This window comes from Somniosus microcephalus, chromosome 16, assembly GCF_052327205.1.
Source record: "Somniosus microcephalus isolate GS21.2 chromosome 16, FLI_Smic_1.0, whole genome shotgun sequence".
NCBI lineage: Eukaryota > Metazoa > Chordata > Chondrichthyes > Squaliformes > Somniosidae > Somniosus > Somniosus microcephalus.
In genome coordinates this window covers 94,076,297-94,095,697 of record NC_141002.1, presented here as the reverse complement: position 1 = coordinate 94,095,697, position 19,401 = coordinate 94,076,297, and the positions used below count along the sequence as shown (strand labels likewise).

The 19,401-nt window shown below is 46.8% G+C and overlaps 1 protein-coding gene across 1 annotated transcript in view; it reads right to left on the bottom strand.

Annotated features, from left to right (window-relative positions):
• The window catches only part of LOC147106396 (putative tetratricopeptide repeat protein 41), an 87,448-nt gene that overhangs the window by 23,314 nt on the left and 44,733 nt on the right, over positions 1-19,401 (bottom strand). Inside the window, exons 8-10 of the mRNA XM_086009463.1 lie at positions 10,415-10,613; positions 4,578-4,762; positions 124-263 (exon numbers count right to left, since the gene is read on the bottom strand). Of these exons, the coding sequence (XP_085865589.1) occupies positions 124-263; positions 4,578-4,762; positions 10,415-10,613 (524 nt within the window). The remainder of the gene's footprint in view (positions 1-123; positions 264-4,577; positions 4,763-10,414; positions 10,614-19,401) is intronic.

Below are 19,401 nucleotides of genomic sequence, written 5' to 3'. Positions count from 1 at the left end.
ATATGTATATAAATTCTGAGGACAATAATCGTTATAAAAAATGATCACTGCAATTCTATCTTGTCCTTCTGAATGTTATCCATATATTCGAATACAATCTCACTAACTATTGTTTAATTTTACCTCTGGTAGCAAAGCATGGGCAATTAGAAGCAATTCTTCTGCTGCTATGGTCTTGTCAAGTTCTTTCAGAAACTCTGCAGTAAACCATATCAAGGTAGCTTGACTGCAGCTGTCATAGTTCACCATTTCACTGTCACCACCTGCAATGACAAACATTCATCTTTCCAAGCATAGTAAGAGTTTTTCCATTGACAGGGATGGGGGCCTGGCAATGTTCCCTGTAAGCTGCACTTTGTTCTGCGTGGCCTGTTTCTTTCAGTGCGCGGTCCCTTTAAATTTCTGCGCCTGCACGGTGTTTCCAATGTAAAGGCCGGTGAGCGGCCGGCGTGGGACCTTGCAGATTACTGCGCAGCCGTGCACGCTCACAGCTTAGAAGGAACATTGGTGCCTGGTATAGTGAACTGATTGTAATGTGTTTAAATTTTTTAAAGACTTGTATTTAACAACCTCAGGACATCCCAAAGCGCTTTATAGCCAATGAAGTACTTTTTGAAGTGTAGTCACTGGATGCAGGGAGGATGTTTCCCCTCGCTGGGAGGGAGTCTAGAACGAGGGGTCACAGTCTCAGGATATGGGGTAGGACATTTAGGACTGAGATGAGAAGAAATTTCTTCACTCAGAGGGTGGTGAACCTGTGGAATTCTCTACCACAAAAGGCTGTGGAGGCCAAGTCACTGAATATATTTAAGAAGGAGATAGATAGATTTCTAGACACAAAAGGCATCAAGGGGTATGGGGAGAGAGCGGGAATATGGTATTGAGATGGAGGATCAGCCATGATCATATTGAATGGCGGAGCAGGTTTGAAGGGCCAAATGGCCTACTCCTGCTCCTATTTTTCTATGTTTCTATGTAATGTAGCGCGCAGGAGAACAGTCCCCGGCACAAGCTCAATGCACCACTGGGGAATCCTGGTGGGAGCAAGGAAATCCGGGGAAGAGGAGGCTCAAGAATTCCTTGTGGGAGCCAGAGTAGCGCTCCAGCTCCTCCTGGCCCACAAGGAAACTAAACAAAAAAAGTGTTTTTTTTTAAACTTAACTTGCTGGGACTCTTCTGGCCCCGGATGCTGTTCCCGTATATTTGAAAAGGGCCCCTGCCAGCTCGGGGCGGGTGTCCTTCCCTCCTGCAATTTAAAATTGCAGTCAGCCACATCGTTGCAGGAAAGGAGTGGCTAAATGCCCCGCTTCATTTTGACTACCGCTCCCGCCACCTCCCTCCCCCCTCCCACCACCCCCCACCACCCCTACCTGATTTCCGTCAGGTGGGGGATGTTAAAATCGATCCCGGAAAATGTATATAGAATAAGGGGCGGGAGATAGGCAGGTAGAAAGGCAAGCGTGAAAAATTGGCAACGTGGAGCAGGCACCAGTAGCCCAAGTTAGAAGAAAATGCACCGAGGGTGCAAACCACCTCGCCAGCATAGCGTTCTGATGGAGGGGGCCCCCAATCCCAGTCCCTGCCCCCAACCTTCCTCCTCCTCCCATCCCTGCAAACACTGGCACACCCATCCCACATTGCCAGCAGCACCCGCCAGAGAGAAAGTGGGAGCTATAGTTAAGGTCTAAAGTTGTTGAAGTCAATATTAAGGCCAGAAGGCTGCAAAGTGCCTACTAGAGAGGTACAATCACACTTTTGAACTTGTTTGGTGTACTTTAAAAAAAAACAGGACTCTACTATAAAAATGCATGGTTTGTAACTGTTAATTACCCTTTCTTAAAATGATTAGGAAACCAAGATGATGGGCAAAACCATCTTACAGGATACTACCAAAGATGAAAAAAATGACAAGAGATGAGGTAAAGCAGGGAGTGGTCATTAGGTGATGCCAAGCTTGGTGATGGTTAGAGAGAGGAAAGACTATGAAAGATAAGGGCCTCCGATATTTACGGGGAGACGGGGAGGGTGTGGGGGCAGCCGAAAAAGGCCTAAGAATCCGGCAAGGCCGGGGACGCGGAGGTCCTGTCGAACTTTATGGCAGGACTTCATTAACATTTTTTGGTTCTATTTCCCAGCCAGCAGCCAGCCAAACTGATAGCCTGGCAGAGTTGCAGGCTGTGATGAGTCATGGGGGAGAAATTGGGTGAGTAGCGCCGCCTGCTAGCGCCTAAAGAGGCAATCAGTGGCTGTAGCGCCACTGGCTGCGTCTCCCGCGATATTCAGCAGGGGCGCTAATGGTGGCGTTAGGCATTTGCGCTGCGCCGCCACCGATGACGTCATCGGTGTGCACAGCGCCCCATTCGCGCCGCGTTCGCGATATTTGGTTGCGAACGCCGCAGTTGCGCCATTCGCTACCCGTGCCCAGTTCATGGGGCCTTACTGTGCCGGCAGCGGCGCAAGTTAAGGTGGAGGTGCGGGACGGCCGCCTTTTTCGGCGGCCACCTGCCAGCACCTCCGTCCCCGGCCTCCTAACCACCCCCCTGCGGCATTGCCGGCTGTTTCCCGAGAGCCCGGCACTTCTCCTTGGTGCCGGGCTCATTTGCCGGCACTCGCGAGCAGGGATCGCGCTGTTGCAGGCACCTCCCCCTTAACAGTGGGAGGAAGGCCTGCAGTACCACAGCCTGCCGTGCCACAGCGTGTGGCGCTGCGGCACGTTGCACTGCGATATTCAGTTTCAGCGCCCTAAGAGGGACGCAGAGCGCCTCGAGCCTCGTCCCGTGTCCCTCGAGGAGCAATGAAACTGAATATCTGACGATCGCTAAAGCCTCGAACGCTGCGCTAAATCCTGCACACAGGCGACTTTGGTGCCCCAACCCAATTTCTAATGGCACAGAAGGAGGCCATTCGGCCCATCGAGTCCGCGCCGGCTCTCTGTAGAGCAATCCAGTCAGTCCCATTCCCCCGCTCTATCCCCGTAGCCCTGCAAGTTTATTTCCCTCAAGTGCCTATCCAGTCTCCCCTTGAAAACATTGAGTGTCTCCACTTCCACCACTTCCGTCGGCAGCGAGTTCCAGATCCTCACCACTCGCTGTGTAAAAAGGTTTTTCCTCACGTGCCCCCGTATTTCTTGCCCAAAACCTTAAATCTGTGTCCCCTAGTCCTTGTACCATCAACTAGTGGGAACAGCCTTTCCCCGTCTAGCCTATCCAAACCCGTCATAATCTTGTACACCTCTATCAAATCACCCCGCAATCTCCTTTGCTCTAATGAAAACAGATCCAGCTTCTCCAACCTGTCCTTGTAGCTAAGATCCCCCATCCCCGGAACCATTCTGGTAAATCTCCTCTGCACCCTCTCACGGGCCTTCACATCCTCCCTAAAGTGTGGCGACCAGAACTGAGTCGTGATTTTAGCGTAAGTGAGAATAAGAGCACATAAGATGGTGTATTTGAAGTTTAGAAGGAATAAAGCGAGAGTGTACCACTGAGAAAAGGGGGTCAGCCTTGGCTCAGTTGGTAGCACTCTCGCCTGAGTCAGAAGATCGTGAGTTCAAGCGCTGTTTCAGAGACTTGAGCACATAATCTAGGCAGACAGTAGTGCAGTTCTGAGGGAAGCGTTGCACTGTTGGAAGTGCCACCTTTTGAATGAGACGTTAAGCCGAGGCCCCGTCTGCCCTATTGGGTGGACGTAAAAAAATCCCATGGCACTATTTGAAGAAGAGCAGGGGAGTTCTCGCCGGTGTCCTGGCCAATATTTTTCCCTCAAACAACATCACTAAAACAGATTATCTGGTCATGTATCTCATTGCTGTTTGTGGCACCTTTGACTAGCACTTCAAAAGTACTTAATTGGCTGTCAAGCGCTTTGGGACATCCTGAGGTTGTGAAAGGCGCGATACAAGTGCTTTCCTTTAGGAGGAATAAGAGAGGAAAGTTCAGAGGAGTGACGATGATGGAGCGAGTCAAGAAAAGTTGTGATGGGATGTAAGAGAGATTGGAGGCTTCAGGTGAGAAAGGGATTGGCTATCAAACAAGTTTTTCCTGTAATAACAACAGAAAACGCTGGAAAAACTCAGCAGGCCAGGCAGCATCCATGGAGAGAGAAACAGAGTTAATGTTTCAGGTCTGGGACCCTTCATCAGAACTGGAAAAAGCTGGAGATGTAATAGATATTAAGCAGGTGCAGAGACAGGGGGGGGGGGAGGAAGGAATTGAAGGAACATACTGTGCTTTTGTAAGAGGCAGGAAAGATAAAATGTTGTTTTTCTGGCGTTTTCTGTTGTTATTTCAGATTTCCAGCATCTGCAGTTTTTTTACTATTATATAAGTTTTTCTTGTATCTGGTCTAAACGTGCAAATGATATGCTTTAAGACATATTTAATGAATGAACGAAGCATTAATTAAAACCAATAAACCACTACTTAAGGAATCCGTGCGGAAGGTTATACTGTATAGCAGAGCCACCTGCTGGTAGCTGATATATTTCCACCATTTACCAAGATAAATGTAAATTAAATGAAACTTTACAGTTTAAATTTTTACATGAAGTAATCGAGAAGAACGTTCTTTCGTGGTACCTGTGAACGTTATTGTACATTTCCTACTTTCTGATACATTGGCTCTGCCCAGCAACTCATTCACCATGTTGTGATAGGTGACTGCAGGATCGAACCCTGCCTCCGATAACACATGCCAGTAATGGACAAGGTCCAGCTTCAGCTGATATGAATGCTTTGTATTCTGGTAAATTAGATCCATGATTCTAAAGGAAAAAGGAAAGAAATAGCGTAGTTTATTTTAAAACCTGTCTTTACGACTTACCTCTGAAAGTTTGGCCATTGTGCTGCCATTAGCATTAACCTCCCAAAAGGAACGAAGTACACTTCAAATAAACACCTGGGGTGGGGCGATTTTCACTGCCAGCAGGTTTGTGGTGGGAACCCGCTGGTTTCAGTTAGATTCCCCCCCCCCCCCCATCACGGCGAGAATGAGGCCACACCAGTTTTAGCCCTCGGGCATCATTAGCATTCTAGGTGGGAGGTGGGCGGGAAGCGGTGCTGGCCTATGGCATTGAGGTGAGCATGAGGAGCAGGGTTCTGGGGGGCTCTAGCAGTGGGGGGATGAGGTGAGGATGGAGAGGGTTTGCGTCCAGGGCAGGGGAGGCTAAAACTGCGTACACTGGCTTCCAATTTCCACAATGGTTCAAATTTAAAATTTGTCGTCCTCGCGTTTCAATTCCTTCATGGCCTCCAGCCCTACAATCCCACCACCCCAAAATCTCATTCTCCTAATGCCTTAGGAAACCTCCACACCACCCCCCCCCCCCCATCCCCACCCCTCACTTCACCCCACCAATGGCGATCATGTCTTCAGCATAAATGTTGGCCTTGCCAGTGACGCCCACATCCCAGGAACAAATTTTAAAAAACCTAGGTCACACATTCTGGAATTCCCTCCTTAAAACCTTCTGCCTTTCTGTCTCCATCTCTTCCTTTAAGGCCCTCTTTAAAACCCATCTCTTTGACCAAGGTTTTGGTCACCCCTCCTAATATCTGCTTTAGCTGGGCATCTACCTTTTGGTTATAGCACTTTAGACCTTTTTCAACATTATATGCTCTATATATATCCCCAGTTTAAAAGCACCTAGTTTTCATGATAGGCTTAGAGTACTGGGTCTTTTTACTCTGGAAAAGCATAGGCTTTGGAGAGATTTCATTGAAGTGTTTAAAATGATAACGGGACTAGACTGTGTGGACAAATTATTTGAATTAGATAGGTTAGGGAAAGCAAGGAGTCATGCCCATAAGCTATGCAAGCATAGGATTAGGTTACATGTCAGGAGATTTTACTTTTACGCAAAGGGTTGTAGACACTAGGAACAAATGACCAACTTGTGTGGTGAATGTGGATTCGCTGCTACAGCTCAAAAAGGAGCTGGACAGGTTCCTTGCTGCGGCTACTATCACTTTGTACAAAGGTAGGTGGGACATTGACATGTATCTCATGGTCACTGTGATCTCTTGGAACTCGATTTAATCGACCTTCGGGAGTCAGAGAGGAATTTCTTAGATATCTGGCCTCTTGAGCATCCCTGATTATAATCGCTCAACCACTGGTGGCCGTGCCTTCTGTTGCCTCGGCCCTAAGCTCTGGAATTCCCTCCCTAAACCTCTCCGCCTCTCTACCTTTCTTTCCTCCATTAAGACGCTTCTTAAAACCTACCTCCTTGACCAAGCTTTTGCTCACCTGCCCTAATTTCTCCTTATGTGGCTCGGTGTCAAATTTTGTTTTATAACGCTGCTGTGAAGCGCCTCGGGACGTTTTACTATGTTAAAGGCGCTATATAAATACGAGTTGTTGTTGTTTCGTTTTTCCCTGAATTGCCCGAGGAATTTTTTTAATGTTTTTTTTTGTCTCTCCCAGGAGATTACAGGACAAGTTGGAAGGTCCATGATGCTTAGTTGCGTCATGACTGTTTGGGTCAGACTTGATGGACTAGCCGGTCTTTTCCTGTCCATCTTTTCATAGGGTGGCAGGTCATTGCCTAATAATTTGTCCAAACATGCAAGTTAATTAAACCTGGTGGTTTCCATTGAAAGATGACTTCTATGCAGTCTCAAATGAAATGAGGAGAGGCAATCTTGGTCCAGTCTCAGTTGACAGGAGTTCATAGAATAAGATTGTCATAGTCATAGATTTATACAGCACAGAAAGAGGCCCTTTGGCCCATCGTGCCCGCGCCGGCCATCAAGCCCTGTCTATTCTAATCCCATTTTCCAGCACTTGGTCCGTAGCCTTGTATGCTATGGCGTTTCAAGTGCTCATCTAAATGCTTCTTGAATGTTGTGAGGGTTCCTGCCTCTAACACCCTTTCAGGCAGTGAGTTCCAGATTCCAACCACCCTCTGGGTGAAAAAGTTTTTCCTCAAATCCCCTCTAAACCTCCTTGAAACTATGCCCCCCCCCCCCCGGTTATTGACCCCTCTACTAAGGGGAAAAGTTCCTTTCTACCTATCCTATCTATGCCCCTCATAATTTTGTACACCTCAATCAGGTCCCCCCTCAGCCTTCTCTGCTCTAAGGAAAACAACCCCAGCCTGTCCAGTCTCTCTTCATAGCTGAAGCGCTTCAGCCCAGGTAACATCCTGGTGAATCTCCTCTGCACCCTCTCCAATGCAATCACATCCTTCCTATAGTGTGGCGACCAGAACTGCACACAGTATTGTCTTTTGATTCAGAACGAAAGAACTTGGTGATTTCACTCAGACAAGCAGGAAGGATGGGGAAATGTTAAGGTCAATTTAGTGTAGTAGGAAATGCTTATCTGAGTTCCGATTGAAGTAAAAACAGGAAATGGTGGAAATACACAGCAAATCTGCTTGCATCTCAAAAGAGAAATGATGGGTTTGCGTTTTAGGTATAGACTTTCCGTCACAACTGTTCTGATGAAGGGTTTGTATCTGTAATGTTAACCTATCCCCTGCCCCTTTTCAGATGCTGATAGACCTGCCGTGTATTTCCGGAACATTCTGCCTTTTTACCAGATTTCCAACAGGATGGAAAATTGTGGGGTTTGTGTCTGTGACTTTCCATCTTGTGCTCCCAGCAGGTGAGGTTTGACGGTGGGGATCACTCATTCAGAAAACTGTCCCTTTCATTTTTATTAAATGATTACTTGCAGTACAGTGAGTCAACTCTCGTTTTTGAATAAACATTCACCAGACAACATGGTTTAATTTCCAGCATGCTTTTTGAATTGGTGCGCCAGGCATTTCATTTAGCTGATGGGCCAAATGTCCTGGTGCATTGTTTGTCAGCCATTTCCTTACTGAGAAGGAAGAACAAAGGGATGAATTTAGTCCTTCTGAACACAAGGGAAATTCCCCTTTAAGCGATAAAAATGGGATAATGGCTAATTTTTCTTGAAATTAACAAGCTGTTGTTCAAATTGCAGAGTCAAAAACTGTGCATTTCAAAAGTATGTCCCTGTGATTTTGGTAGCGAGTTATTAATTGCAAAGAAAAAGTGGCTTTCTAACATATTTCATTAAAGAATGAGCTTTAGGCACTTTCTTTCTGGTCAGCTTCAATAAATGTTTGTTTCAATTAAATAATTTATTTCAATTATTATTTGAATACATCAGAAATGTATCACTCCTTGGAGGAATATTGCAAAGAACAGCGATTACAGCCAATGTACCACCAAAATTTAATAAGCATCTCACGAATACAAGAGTAAACTTTGCAAGGCTCAACGCTGCCCGAGATCCAGTAAGCACTTGTGTGTGCAAAGCCCTGAAGACACCGCAAGAACTAACCATAGTCTCCTTCACCCACTTTCACGGTGCACCAAAAGTAAGTGATGAGGTGAATGAGGGAGAAAAAAGCACAAGAATTACATAAGAACATAAGACGTAGGAGCAGGAGGAGGTCATTCGGCCCCTCGAGCCTGCTCCGCCATTCAATAAGATCATGGCTGATCTGATCTTGGCCTCCACTCCACTTCCCTGCCCACTCCCCATAACCCTCGACTCCCTTACCTTTCAAAAATCTGTCTATCTCCACCTTAAATATATTCAGTGACTCCGCCTCCACAGCTCTCTGGAGAAGAGAATTCCAAAGATTCATGGCCCTCTGAGAGAAGAAATTCCTCCTCATTTCCGATTTAAAAGGGTGCCCCCTTATTCTGAAACTATGCCCCCGAGTTCTAGATTCCCCCACGAGGGGAAACATCCTCTCTGCATCTACCTTGTCAAGCCCCTTCAGAATCTTATGGGGGAAAAATTCGGTATCGCCCCTGTAAAGTCTGTGGGTTATATGGTGAATTAATACACAGACTACAAGAGTAACTTTAACAGGACTTTACTATTCGAAGGTCAGGGCGAATCTGCCCAATAAATCCTTACACAGCACTTATATACCGGTGTGGTCACTCCCGGTATTACAGTATACAGCAGCCAAGATAAAGTAGTGCAACACCTAAAATAGTTCTCTTAAAGGTGGACGGTTACATACAATAGTTCTCTTAAAGGTAGAACGGTTACATACACTACAGCCCCATTTGGGGCGCCGTTATCAGCCGTGCGCAAAGTTTAGTGCCTGGCGCTAATTATCTCCTCCGACAGCAAACTTGGCTTTTATCGCCCCTGGAGGTGATTGGAGCGCTAAATCAGGCGCTTCACACCTGTCTTAAGGCGCAAACGCTGAGGAGCGAGGCGCTACCTCAGAGCGCTGGTGAAGCAAGGAAGAGCAAATCAAAATGAACCTGCAAAGTGCTGCTCAGTACTCAAACTCCTTCACACAGTGTTGAATTTCTCCAGAAGTCTCTCTCTCTCTCTCTCTCAGACTGCGTGGTGCAAAAATGTCACCGACAAAAAAAGGCAGGAAGCGGTCGCCCTTAAATAGCGCTCCCCCAGTCCCTTTCTGACAGCATAACGCTCCCCTCAACCTGTCGTTACTAGCGGCAGGCGGTAAGGCAGGGGGCGCCACTCAATATCCGGTCCGGGGCGCTACCGGGGCGTTGCGCACTCGACTGACGTCACGATCTGCGGGCGCAGGAGATCGTGGCGGTAGTGTTTAGCGCCGCCGCAAAATGTCTGGTTAATTTCGCGAGTGGCACAAACATCGCCGCGCCGGGCGCTAGTTGCTTTTCGCCCCAATTGGCGCCCTCTTAAGGCGCTAATGGGAGGCGCAAACAACTGAATTTTTCCCCCTATATGTTTCAATAAGATCACCTCTCATTCTTCTAAACTCCAATGAGTATAGGCCCAATCTGCTCAACCTTTCTTCATAAGACAACTCCTTCATCTCCGGAATCAACCTCGTGAACCTTCTCTCAACTGCCTCCAATGCAAGTATATCCTTCCTTAAATAAGACCAAAACTGTACGCAGTACTCCAGGTGTGGTCTCACCAATGCTCTGTACAGTTGTAACAGGACTTCCCTACTTTTATACTCCATCCCCTTTGCAATAAAGGCCAACATTCCATTTGCCTTCCTAATTACTTGCAGTACCTGCATGCTAACCTTTTGTGATTCGTGTACAAGGACCCCCAGATCCCTCTGTACCTCAGCATTTTGTAATCTTTCCCCATTTAAATAATAATTTGCTTTTTTATTTTTCCTACCCAAGTGGATAACCTCGCATTTTCCCACATTAAACTCCATCTGCCAGATTTCTGCCCACTCACTTAGCCTATCTGTATCCCTTTGGAAATTCTTTGCGTCCTCCACACAGTTTGCTTATAATTACATTATAAAATGCATCTGCATTATGAAATGTAAAGTGAAAGCATTTAGTCGAATTTTGCTGTATGTTGTAAAGCTACTTGATAACAAGAGTAGAAAATACTTGGACTAAAAGTTGTAAATGCAATAATTAAACAGTATCACAAATAAGAGAAGACTTTGACTTACAGGGGATTAGATATAATGGTACACAAATCACAGAGGTTTCCACTCATTTCCAGATGCCAAGGTAACACTTGGTAAAGTTTCAGGGTGTAATTCTGCTGTGAGAAGTATTCATCAAGTAGCTGGTGAAGACTGGTCTTTTTACAATTAAACGGACTTTGAAAAGAGTTGATAGTGGATTCACTGACTGGGGCAATAGCATCTGCAATTTAGAATAGCAGAATTGGAACTAAGCATAGAAATATTTTTTTTTAAATAATAAGTTACAAGCACACATTTCTCACTGCCACTGAATTCCTTTTTTGAAAATTCTGTGAACACAAATGTAATTCTTGTTGTACTGTCATTTTCAACTCTAGAATTGGCAAAATCTTTTTGTTCGTCATTAAGCAGCAATATCACAATGACTGCAGAGCATGGTTATATTAGCTTTGCAATAGTGCCAAGCTTTGCAATGTTGGTGCTGTGTAAACCATGTACTTTATTCCTCTTCTCTCAATTTATGGCAGTACCTAACATTTATGAGATGCCTCTATTGAGCTGTGGCTCAGTGGTAGCACTCTCACCTCTGGGTCAGAAGTTTGTGGGTTCAAAGTCCCACTCCAGAAACTTGAGCACATAAATCTAGTTCTGACACTCCAGTGCAGTACTGAGGGGAATGCTGCACTATCGGAGGTGTCATCTCTCAGATGAGACGTTAAACCGAGGCTCTGTCTGCTCTCTCAGGTGAAAAGTCAAATATCCCATGGCACTATTTTGAAGAAGATCAGAATTTCCTGCTCTTCTTCGAATAGTGTCATGGAACCTCTTACATCCACCTGATCAGGTAGACAAGGACTAGGTTTAGCGTCTCATCCAAAAGACATATATACAAACACACAGATGTCATACACCATATCCAAGGCTGCAACCTGCATGCCACCCGGGCATAATACAGATGCATTCCAAAACTCCATTTAGTTGGGTTATTAAGTCATGGGGCAGTGTGAACCTTTTCATTGCATCAGGAATAGAATTTAATTGCACCATTCTAAGAACATAAGAATTGTTAGATCCGTGTATCTTAATGTTGTGTCCTTCAATAATCAGACAACAGACTGCAGGGAACGATTCAACAGGTGTTTACTGAATGAGGGTTACTCTAGAACTAACTATACAGATCACTACTCAGGGTTTATATACAGGTGTGGTCACTGCCGGTACTACAGTATACAGGAGCTGTAAAAAGTAGTTCTCCCCTTAAAGGTACATACATTACAATTCCTCCCCTTTTAGATTAACAGTACCATAACACTCATTTAACAATTAAATATCAACTAATTACAATTAACACTTTTAACATGCAACATTAGCTGAAAATAGTCTATTTATAAATTCAGTCTTTGGGGAGGCTTCCTGATCCTTTCTGGATAGCGCCTTTCCCGAGTGTCTTGCTCTTGGTGCGGAGGCGATTCTGGCCCCCTGTCGTCGGTTGGTTCGTCAGCTTCCGATGCTACTGTTTCTGGGGTAGATGCTACCTGTACGTCGGGTTCATCACCAGGTACGTATGGGCGAGGCATGGGGTTGACTTGTTCCTGTGACTCTAGGATCTGGTCAGCATGGCGTCACCTTATGTACCTTCTTGTACTTCTCCTGTGGAGATTTCTTGCTGCTGGTTTTCTTTCCCGACCTGCAGACTCTTGCTATGTGTCCTACTTTCCCACACTGTCTGCACACTTTGTCCTTGAACCAGTAATCATTATGGTCGTGTGTTGTTCTGCCGCAGCGATAGCACTTCACTGTTCCGTATGACATTTCATTTGTGCCATATTCTTGCGGTCTCCGTTGTATCTCTGCAGCGCCCTGTGCTGCTGCTTCATGTGATACTGCAATGCTGAAAGCCTTGTCCAGCGTAAGATCCTTTTCTGATAGAAGCCGTTTCTGGGTTCCTTCACTTTGAAGCCCACACACAAACTTGTCCCTTAAAGTATCTGCTAGTCCTGTTCCAAACTGGCAGTGTTTCGATAGCTTGCGCAGTTCCGTTAAATACTCAGCATTACTTTCATCTTTATGCTGGTTCCTTTTGTGAAACTTAAATCTTTCTGCTATCAGCAGCGGTGTGGGGTTTAAGTGGTCCTGTAGGATTGACACTATGTTTTCAAAATCCTTTTCTACTGGCTTCTCTGGGGTTACTAGGTTTTGTAGTAAGCCATACATTTTTGCACCCATTGAATTCAACAATACCAGCGCTTTCTTGTCATCTGGCACTTCATTCGCCTTGCAGTATACTTCTATGCGTTCGACATATGTCGTCCAATCTTCGACTTCATTGTCGAACGCTGTGATACTGCCACTCTTCGGCATTTTTGGGTGTGGTTAGACTGGCTTAAAATGGCGTCTCCTGCGCTTTCCTTTCTTCCCCGCTGCGGCTTAAAATGGCGTCTCCTGCACTTTCCTTTCTTCCCCGCTGCAGCTTAAAATGGCGTCTCCCGCGCTTTCCTTTCTTCCCCGCTGCGGCTTAAAATGGCTTCTCCCGCGCTGCTGCCAATGCCGCTCTCGGCGGTCCTCGTGGCAAATGGCGACGCCCTGTGGGTTTCGTGCGCTGCTGCCAACGCCGCTCTCTGCAGATCTCGTGGCAATGGCAGCGCCTCGCGTTTTCCTGCGCGCCTCTCTCCCCCATTGACGCTGCTCGGCCCTTGAACACCGGCTGCGCTCTGCTCTCTCTCGTCTCTCTCCCCCGTTGATGCCGCTCGGTCCTGAACACCGGCTGCACCCTGTGCGCTCTGCCCTCTCTCTCTCCCCGTCGACGCTGCTCGGCCTTTTTCTGTGCCGCTCAGTCGGGCTCTAGCCCGTCGCTGTCTGGGAAGGGTCTGCGCAGTACCTGTTGCCAGCCCATTTTGCTGGACCACCGTGACTGGAAAGCCAAGCCTGGCTCTCGACAGCCTCCCCTGCGATGCTCAAATCTCCGCTGGATGACTGGGCGGTTGCCCGTGGCCGACGCCCGTGCTTCTGGACTCGACCTTCTTCCACTGTTCTCCAGGAGCGAATCCCTGGGAGGTGATGCAGAGTTGCAGGTAGGTTCGAATCTACCTCGTCGCCAATGTTAGATCCGTGTATCATAATGTTGTGTCCTTCAATAATCAGACAACAGACTGCAGGGAACGATTCAACAGGTGTTTACTGAATGAAGGTTACTCTAGAACTAACTGTGCAGATCACTGCTCAGGGTTTATATACAGGTGTGGTCACTGCCGGTACTACAGTATACAGGAGCTGTAAAAAGTAGTTCTCCCCTTAATAAAGGTACATACATTACAAGAATTAGGAGCAAAAGTAGGCCATACTGTTAAGTCTGTGTGTTATATTGAGAATTACTACACAGACCACAAGAGTAAACTTTAACAGTTCTTTACTGGTTGAAGGTCAGGGCGGAACTGCCCAATAAATCATTACACAGCACTTATAGACCGGTGTGGTCACCACCGGTATTACAGTATACAGCAGCCAAGATAAAGTAGTGCAACCCTTAAAATAGTTCTCTTAAAGGTGGAACGGTTACATACACTACAATCCTCCCTTTTTAGGTTAACAGTATATCTTCCCATTAAACATAACATCATAACATATATACACAACTTAATGTAAAAACAGTTCACAGATTCAGTCTCTCTGGAGGCTTCCTGACTCGGTCCGGATAACGCCTCGGTTGTGTAGTAGTTTTCAGTGGTGTAGTAGGTTCTTTTGGCAAAGTCGATTCGGCTTGAATGTCAGTGTCGGGTTCATCTGGTTCCAGTATCACCGGATCGGAGGTAGATACTATGGGTATCTCTGCTTCATCATTAGGCGTATAGAGTTGTGGTGTAGGTTGTCCCTTTTCGGATGACGCTATGATCTGGTCAGCATGGCGCTTTATTATGCTTTCACCAATGTCCACGGTATACATCAGCGGTCCTAGTCGTGTGCAAATAGTTCCAGGCTGCCATTTCTCGGTACGGTAGTCCCGGGCCAAAACTTGTTGACCTATCTGGAAGATTCTAGTTGGCCTTTCATTCATGCCTTGAAATTGCCGGTTCGCTACGTCCCTTCTGATGTTTGGCTTGATCAAATCCAGCCGGCATCTTAGTCTTCTATTGAAAAACATCATGGCGGGAGTTTGGTTTGTGACCGCATGTGTTGCATTCCTGTACGCCAACAAGAAGTTATCTACCTTATGTTGTAGATTTATGTCTTCATTACCCATGGCCTTTATGGCCTTCTTGAAGGTCTGGACAAACCTTTCAGCTAATCCATTGGTGGCGGGATGGTATGGGGCGGACGTGTAGTGCTTAACCCCATTGTTTTTTAAGAACTTCCTGAATTCTTCGGACACAAATTGCGGTCCATTATCAGAACAGATCTGTTCCGGCAGCCCATTCCTGGCAAATATGGTCCTTAATACTGTGATGGTTTTTTCCGTGGTGGTGGAGGACATCTTTATTACCTCCGGCCACTTGGAGTGTGCATCCACCGCGATTAAGAACATTGAGTCCATAAATGGACCAGCAAAGTCGATATGTACCCTTTGCCATGGAGATGAGGGCCACTCCCATGGATGCAGAGGAGCTTGTGGTGGGGCGTTTTGGACCTTCTGGCATCCTAAACAGCTCTTGGTCATTTCTTCGATGTCTCCATCGATACCTGGCCACCACACGAACGCTCTGGCTAGGTTCTTCATTTTCACTCCACCCAGATGCCCCTCGTGAAGCTCCTTTAGCACTTTTTGCTGGAGTTTGGGTGGAATCACCACTCTGGATCCACACATCAAAGTTCCTCGGCACACTGACAGCTGTTCTCTTCTTTGCGAAAATGCTGGCAACAGTGGTTCGCCATGTGCTGGCCATCCCTTCACCATTAAATCGTAGACTCGTGAGAGAGTCGGGTCATTTCTTGTTTCCTTTTCGATCGTAGAATTTGTTACTGGTAGACATTCCACGATGGTTGAGTGGAACATCTCCACTGGGTCCACGGTAGGCGCCTCTTCTACCGTTGGCAACGGTAGGCGTGATAAACCGTCAGCATGCTGTTTTGATCCTTTGTATTCTATGTCATACTGGTGTGCCCCTAGGAAAAGGGACCACCTCTGTAGCCTTTGCGCTGTCATAGTGGAAACGCCCTTTTTAGGGTTGAATATGGATACCAACGGCTGGTGGTCTGTCAGCAGTGTAAACTTCTGGCCCTGCAGGTAATGATGAAACTTCTTTACTCCCCACACCAGGCTGAGAGCCTCCCTATCTATCTGAGCATAGTTGCGCTCAGCGGAGGTCAATGATCTGGATGCAAATGCGACTGGCCTTTCCGAGCCATTTGGCAACTTGTGTGAGAGTACTGCTCCAATACCATAAGGAGAAGCATCACAAGCTAAACGAATAGGTAGCGTTGGGTTGAAGTGAGCCAACACTTCCTCTGAGGTGATCAATGTCTTGCTTTTGCAAAAGGCCTTCTTACAGTCCTCACTCCACTTCCATGGTACTTCTTTCTGCAAAAGAGCATTCAGCGGGTGCAGCACCGTGGATAGATTTGGCAGAAACTTATGGTAATAGTTAATCAACCCTAGGAACGATCTCAACTGGGATACATTTTCCGGAGCGGGAGCCTTCACAACCGCTTCGATCTTGTCAGGTGACTTGTGCAGCCCCTCCTGGTCAATGACATGACCACAGTATGAGATCCGTTCCTGAAAGAACTCACATTTCTGGCGATTAACTCGAAGGCCATATTCCTTCAACCTGGTGAGCACCAGTTTCAAATTTGCAAGGTGTTCCTCATCGTCATCTCCTGTAATCAGGATATCGTCCAAGTAACATTGAGTGCTTGGAATTCCCTGTAATACCTGCTCCATGGCCCTCTGCCAAATTGCCGGAGCCGAAGCCACTCCAAAAAACAGTCTATTATATCGATACAAGCCTCTGTGCGTGCTGATTGTGAGATACTGGCGCGACTCTTCCTCAACTTCCATCTGTAAGTACGCTTGCGCCAGGTCTATCTTGGTGAAGCGTTTCCCGCCAGACAATGAAGCAAAGATATCCTCAATCCGCGGAAGCGGATATTGCACCGTGCGAAGCACCGGATTAACTGTGATCTTGAAATCTCCACAGATGCGGACCTTCCCCGGTTCCCCCGGCTTGTTACTCGATGAACGCTTCATGACGGGAACAATGGGCGTGGCCCACTCACTCCAGTCCACCTTAGACAGTACTCCTGAACGTTCCAGCCCTTCCAGCTCAGCTTCCACAGCAGGTCGTATCGCATACGGTACCGGTCTGGCTTTGAAAAATTTTGGGTTTGCATGTTCTGCAATCTTGATTTTTGCCTTAATTCCTCTCAGTGTTCCCAGTCCCTGTTGGAACACCTCTTTAGCCTCATCCAATATTCTGGACAATCGTTCAGGTTTGACATCTTTTTTTCCGGAATCTACCGTTATTGCGTTTAGGGAGTGCCAGTCCATATTTATTTTCCTGATCCACTCCCGTCCCAGAAGTGGTGGACCTCCCTCAGGTAGTATATATAAGTCCATTCCTTGGTGTTCTTTGCCCTTGTGTATCACCTTGACTTTTATCTTTCCGATGGGGTATACTTTTTGCCCCGTGTATGTCTGCAATACTATCTCCGTATCCCGTAGGGGAATATGTTTGAATAACTTTTTGTAATCTTGCTTATTCATGACCGTCAACGCCGATCCGGTGTCCAATTCCATCTTCACTTGGACTCCTGCTATCTGCAGTGTGACCCAGATAGTTTGTCGGTCAGCTTCCTTACTCATGTTGTGAATTCTCAGACTACCCAGTTCCTTGCTGTTGGAGTCTGAATCCGAATTCTGTTCATCCGAACTCTTCTCAGCCACCTTATGTACCTTTCTGCACTTTTCCTGTGGTGACTTTTTGTTGCTGGTCTTCTTTCCTGACCGGCATACTTTAGCTATGTGACCAAGCTTGCCACATTTTCTACATTCCTGGTTTTTAAACCAGCATTGGTTCTGATCGTGTGTTGTCTTCCCACAACGATAACATTTCGTTGTACCCGAAGCCATTTGATCTACGCTGAGTACCGCTGCCTTCAGCTGCATTTCCGCGGTGCCTCTCACTGCGGCTTCGTGCGATGCTGCAATAGTGACAGCCTTATCAAGTGTAAGATCATTCTCTTCAAGCAACCGCTTTTGTGTTCCTTCTTTCGACAATCCACACACGAATTTGTCTCTCAGTGCCTCTGTCAGGCTTTCCCCAAACTGACAGTATTTCGCTAGCTTACGCAGTTCAATTAAATACTCCGCGTTGCTTTCCTCTTTCAGTTGCGTTCTCGCATAAAATTTAAATCGTTCCGCTAACATCAGCAGTGTGGGGTTCAAATGATTCTTCAGGACAGCAACAATATTAGTGAAAGTCTGATCCGCCGGTTTAGCTGGTGATAGAAGATGCTTCAATAGCCCGTGTGTCTTCGCACCCATTGAGTTTAGTAAGGTTAGTGCTTTATCTTCATCTGATATTTTATTTGCCTTACAATATATCTCTATGTGTTCTACATACGTGGCCCAATCTTCAACATCGGGATCGAAGTCGTTGATGTTACCACGCTTAGGCATCCTCGCGATCTTCTTGAGAAACAAAAGAATTATTTTTTTTTTTTTTCTTTTTACAAAATGGCGGTTTCCCGCACTTGTCTTCTTCCCCCGCCTCCGAAAATGGCGGCTTCCCGCGTTTGCCTTTCTCCCCCGCTGGCTGTAATGGCGATTGCCGATTTGCTGCGTTCGCCCTCCCCCAGCGGTTTCAAATCGTGCCTCCCAGCCCCTCTTGCAGTCCGGTCCTTTCCCCCCCTGGCTGCGGCTGAGTTCTCCGCGGTTTTTTTATTTTCTCCTGCGCCTTACGCTGACCCGGTCGCTGCGCCTCGCGGCCTCGGTAGCTGCCCGGCCTTTTTCACCGGTCGCGGTCGAGCTCTCTCTCGACGCTGTTGCGTCTCCCAGCCCGCTTGTAGCCCGGTCTCTCACACCGGCTGCCTTTGCTATCACCGCGGCTTCCATGCCTTACGCTGCCCCAGTCTCAGCGCCTCTGGCCCCGACTTCTGTCCGGCTCTTTTCCCTGGCCGTGGTCGAGTTCTCCGCCCTTATATCCTCCGTTTTTTTTTGTTATTTTCTCCCCTACTCACAGTCAACGTGGCCGACTTGCTGCTCGTCGCTGATTGGCTTACCCACTACCGTGATAGAAGGGATGATTACTGCCTGTTGCTGATGGAAGGCTTCGTGTCAGAATTCTTCCGTTGCTCTGCAGACCCGAGTCTTCTCTCAGCAGAATGATGAGGGCGGATGCCTCCTCTCGACGCCCGTTAAACTGCCTTGGATGTATCTCTGCCGCAGGGTAAGATCATAATCGTCGCCACTGTTAAGTCTGTGTGTTATATTGAGAATTACTACACAGACCACAAGAGTAAACTTTAACAGGTCTTTACTGGTTGAAGGTCAGGGCGGAACTGCCCAATAAATCATTACACAGCACTTATAGACCGGTGTGGTCACCACCGGTATTACAGTATACAGCAGCCAAGATAAAGTAGTGCAACCCTTAAAATAGTTCTCTTAAAGGTGGAACGTTACATACACTACACATACGGCCCCTCGAGCCTATTAAAAAGATCTGTAATCCACATGGAGAAGCAAGCTTAAAAATTCTTGAAGGTTTCCGAAAGTGAGTTTGTTTATTATTTAATTTGGCCTGTCCTTCATAGAAACATAGAAAAATAGGAGCAGGAGTAGGCCATTCGGCCCTTCGAGCCTGCTCCGCCATTCAATAATGATCATGGCTGATCCTCCATCTCAATACCATATTCCCGCTCTCTCCCCATACCCCTTGATGCCTTTTGTGTCTAGAAATCTATCTATCTCCTTCTTAAATATATTCAGTGACTTGGCCTCCACAGCCTTCTGTGGTAGAGAATTCCACAGGTTCACCACCCTCTGAGTGAAGAAATTTCTCCTTATCTCAGTC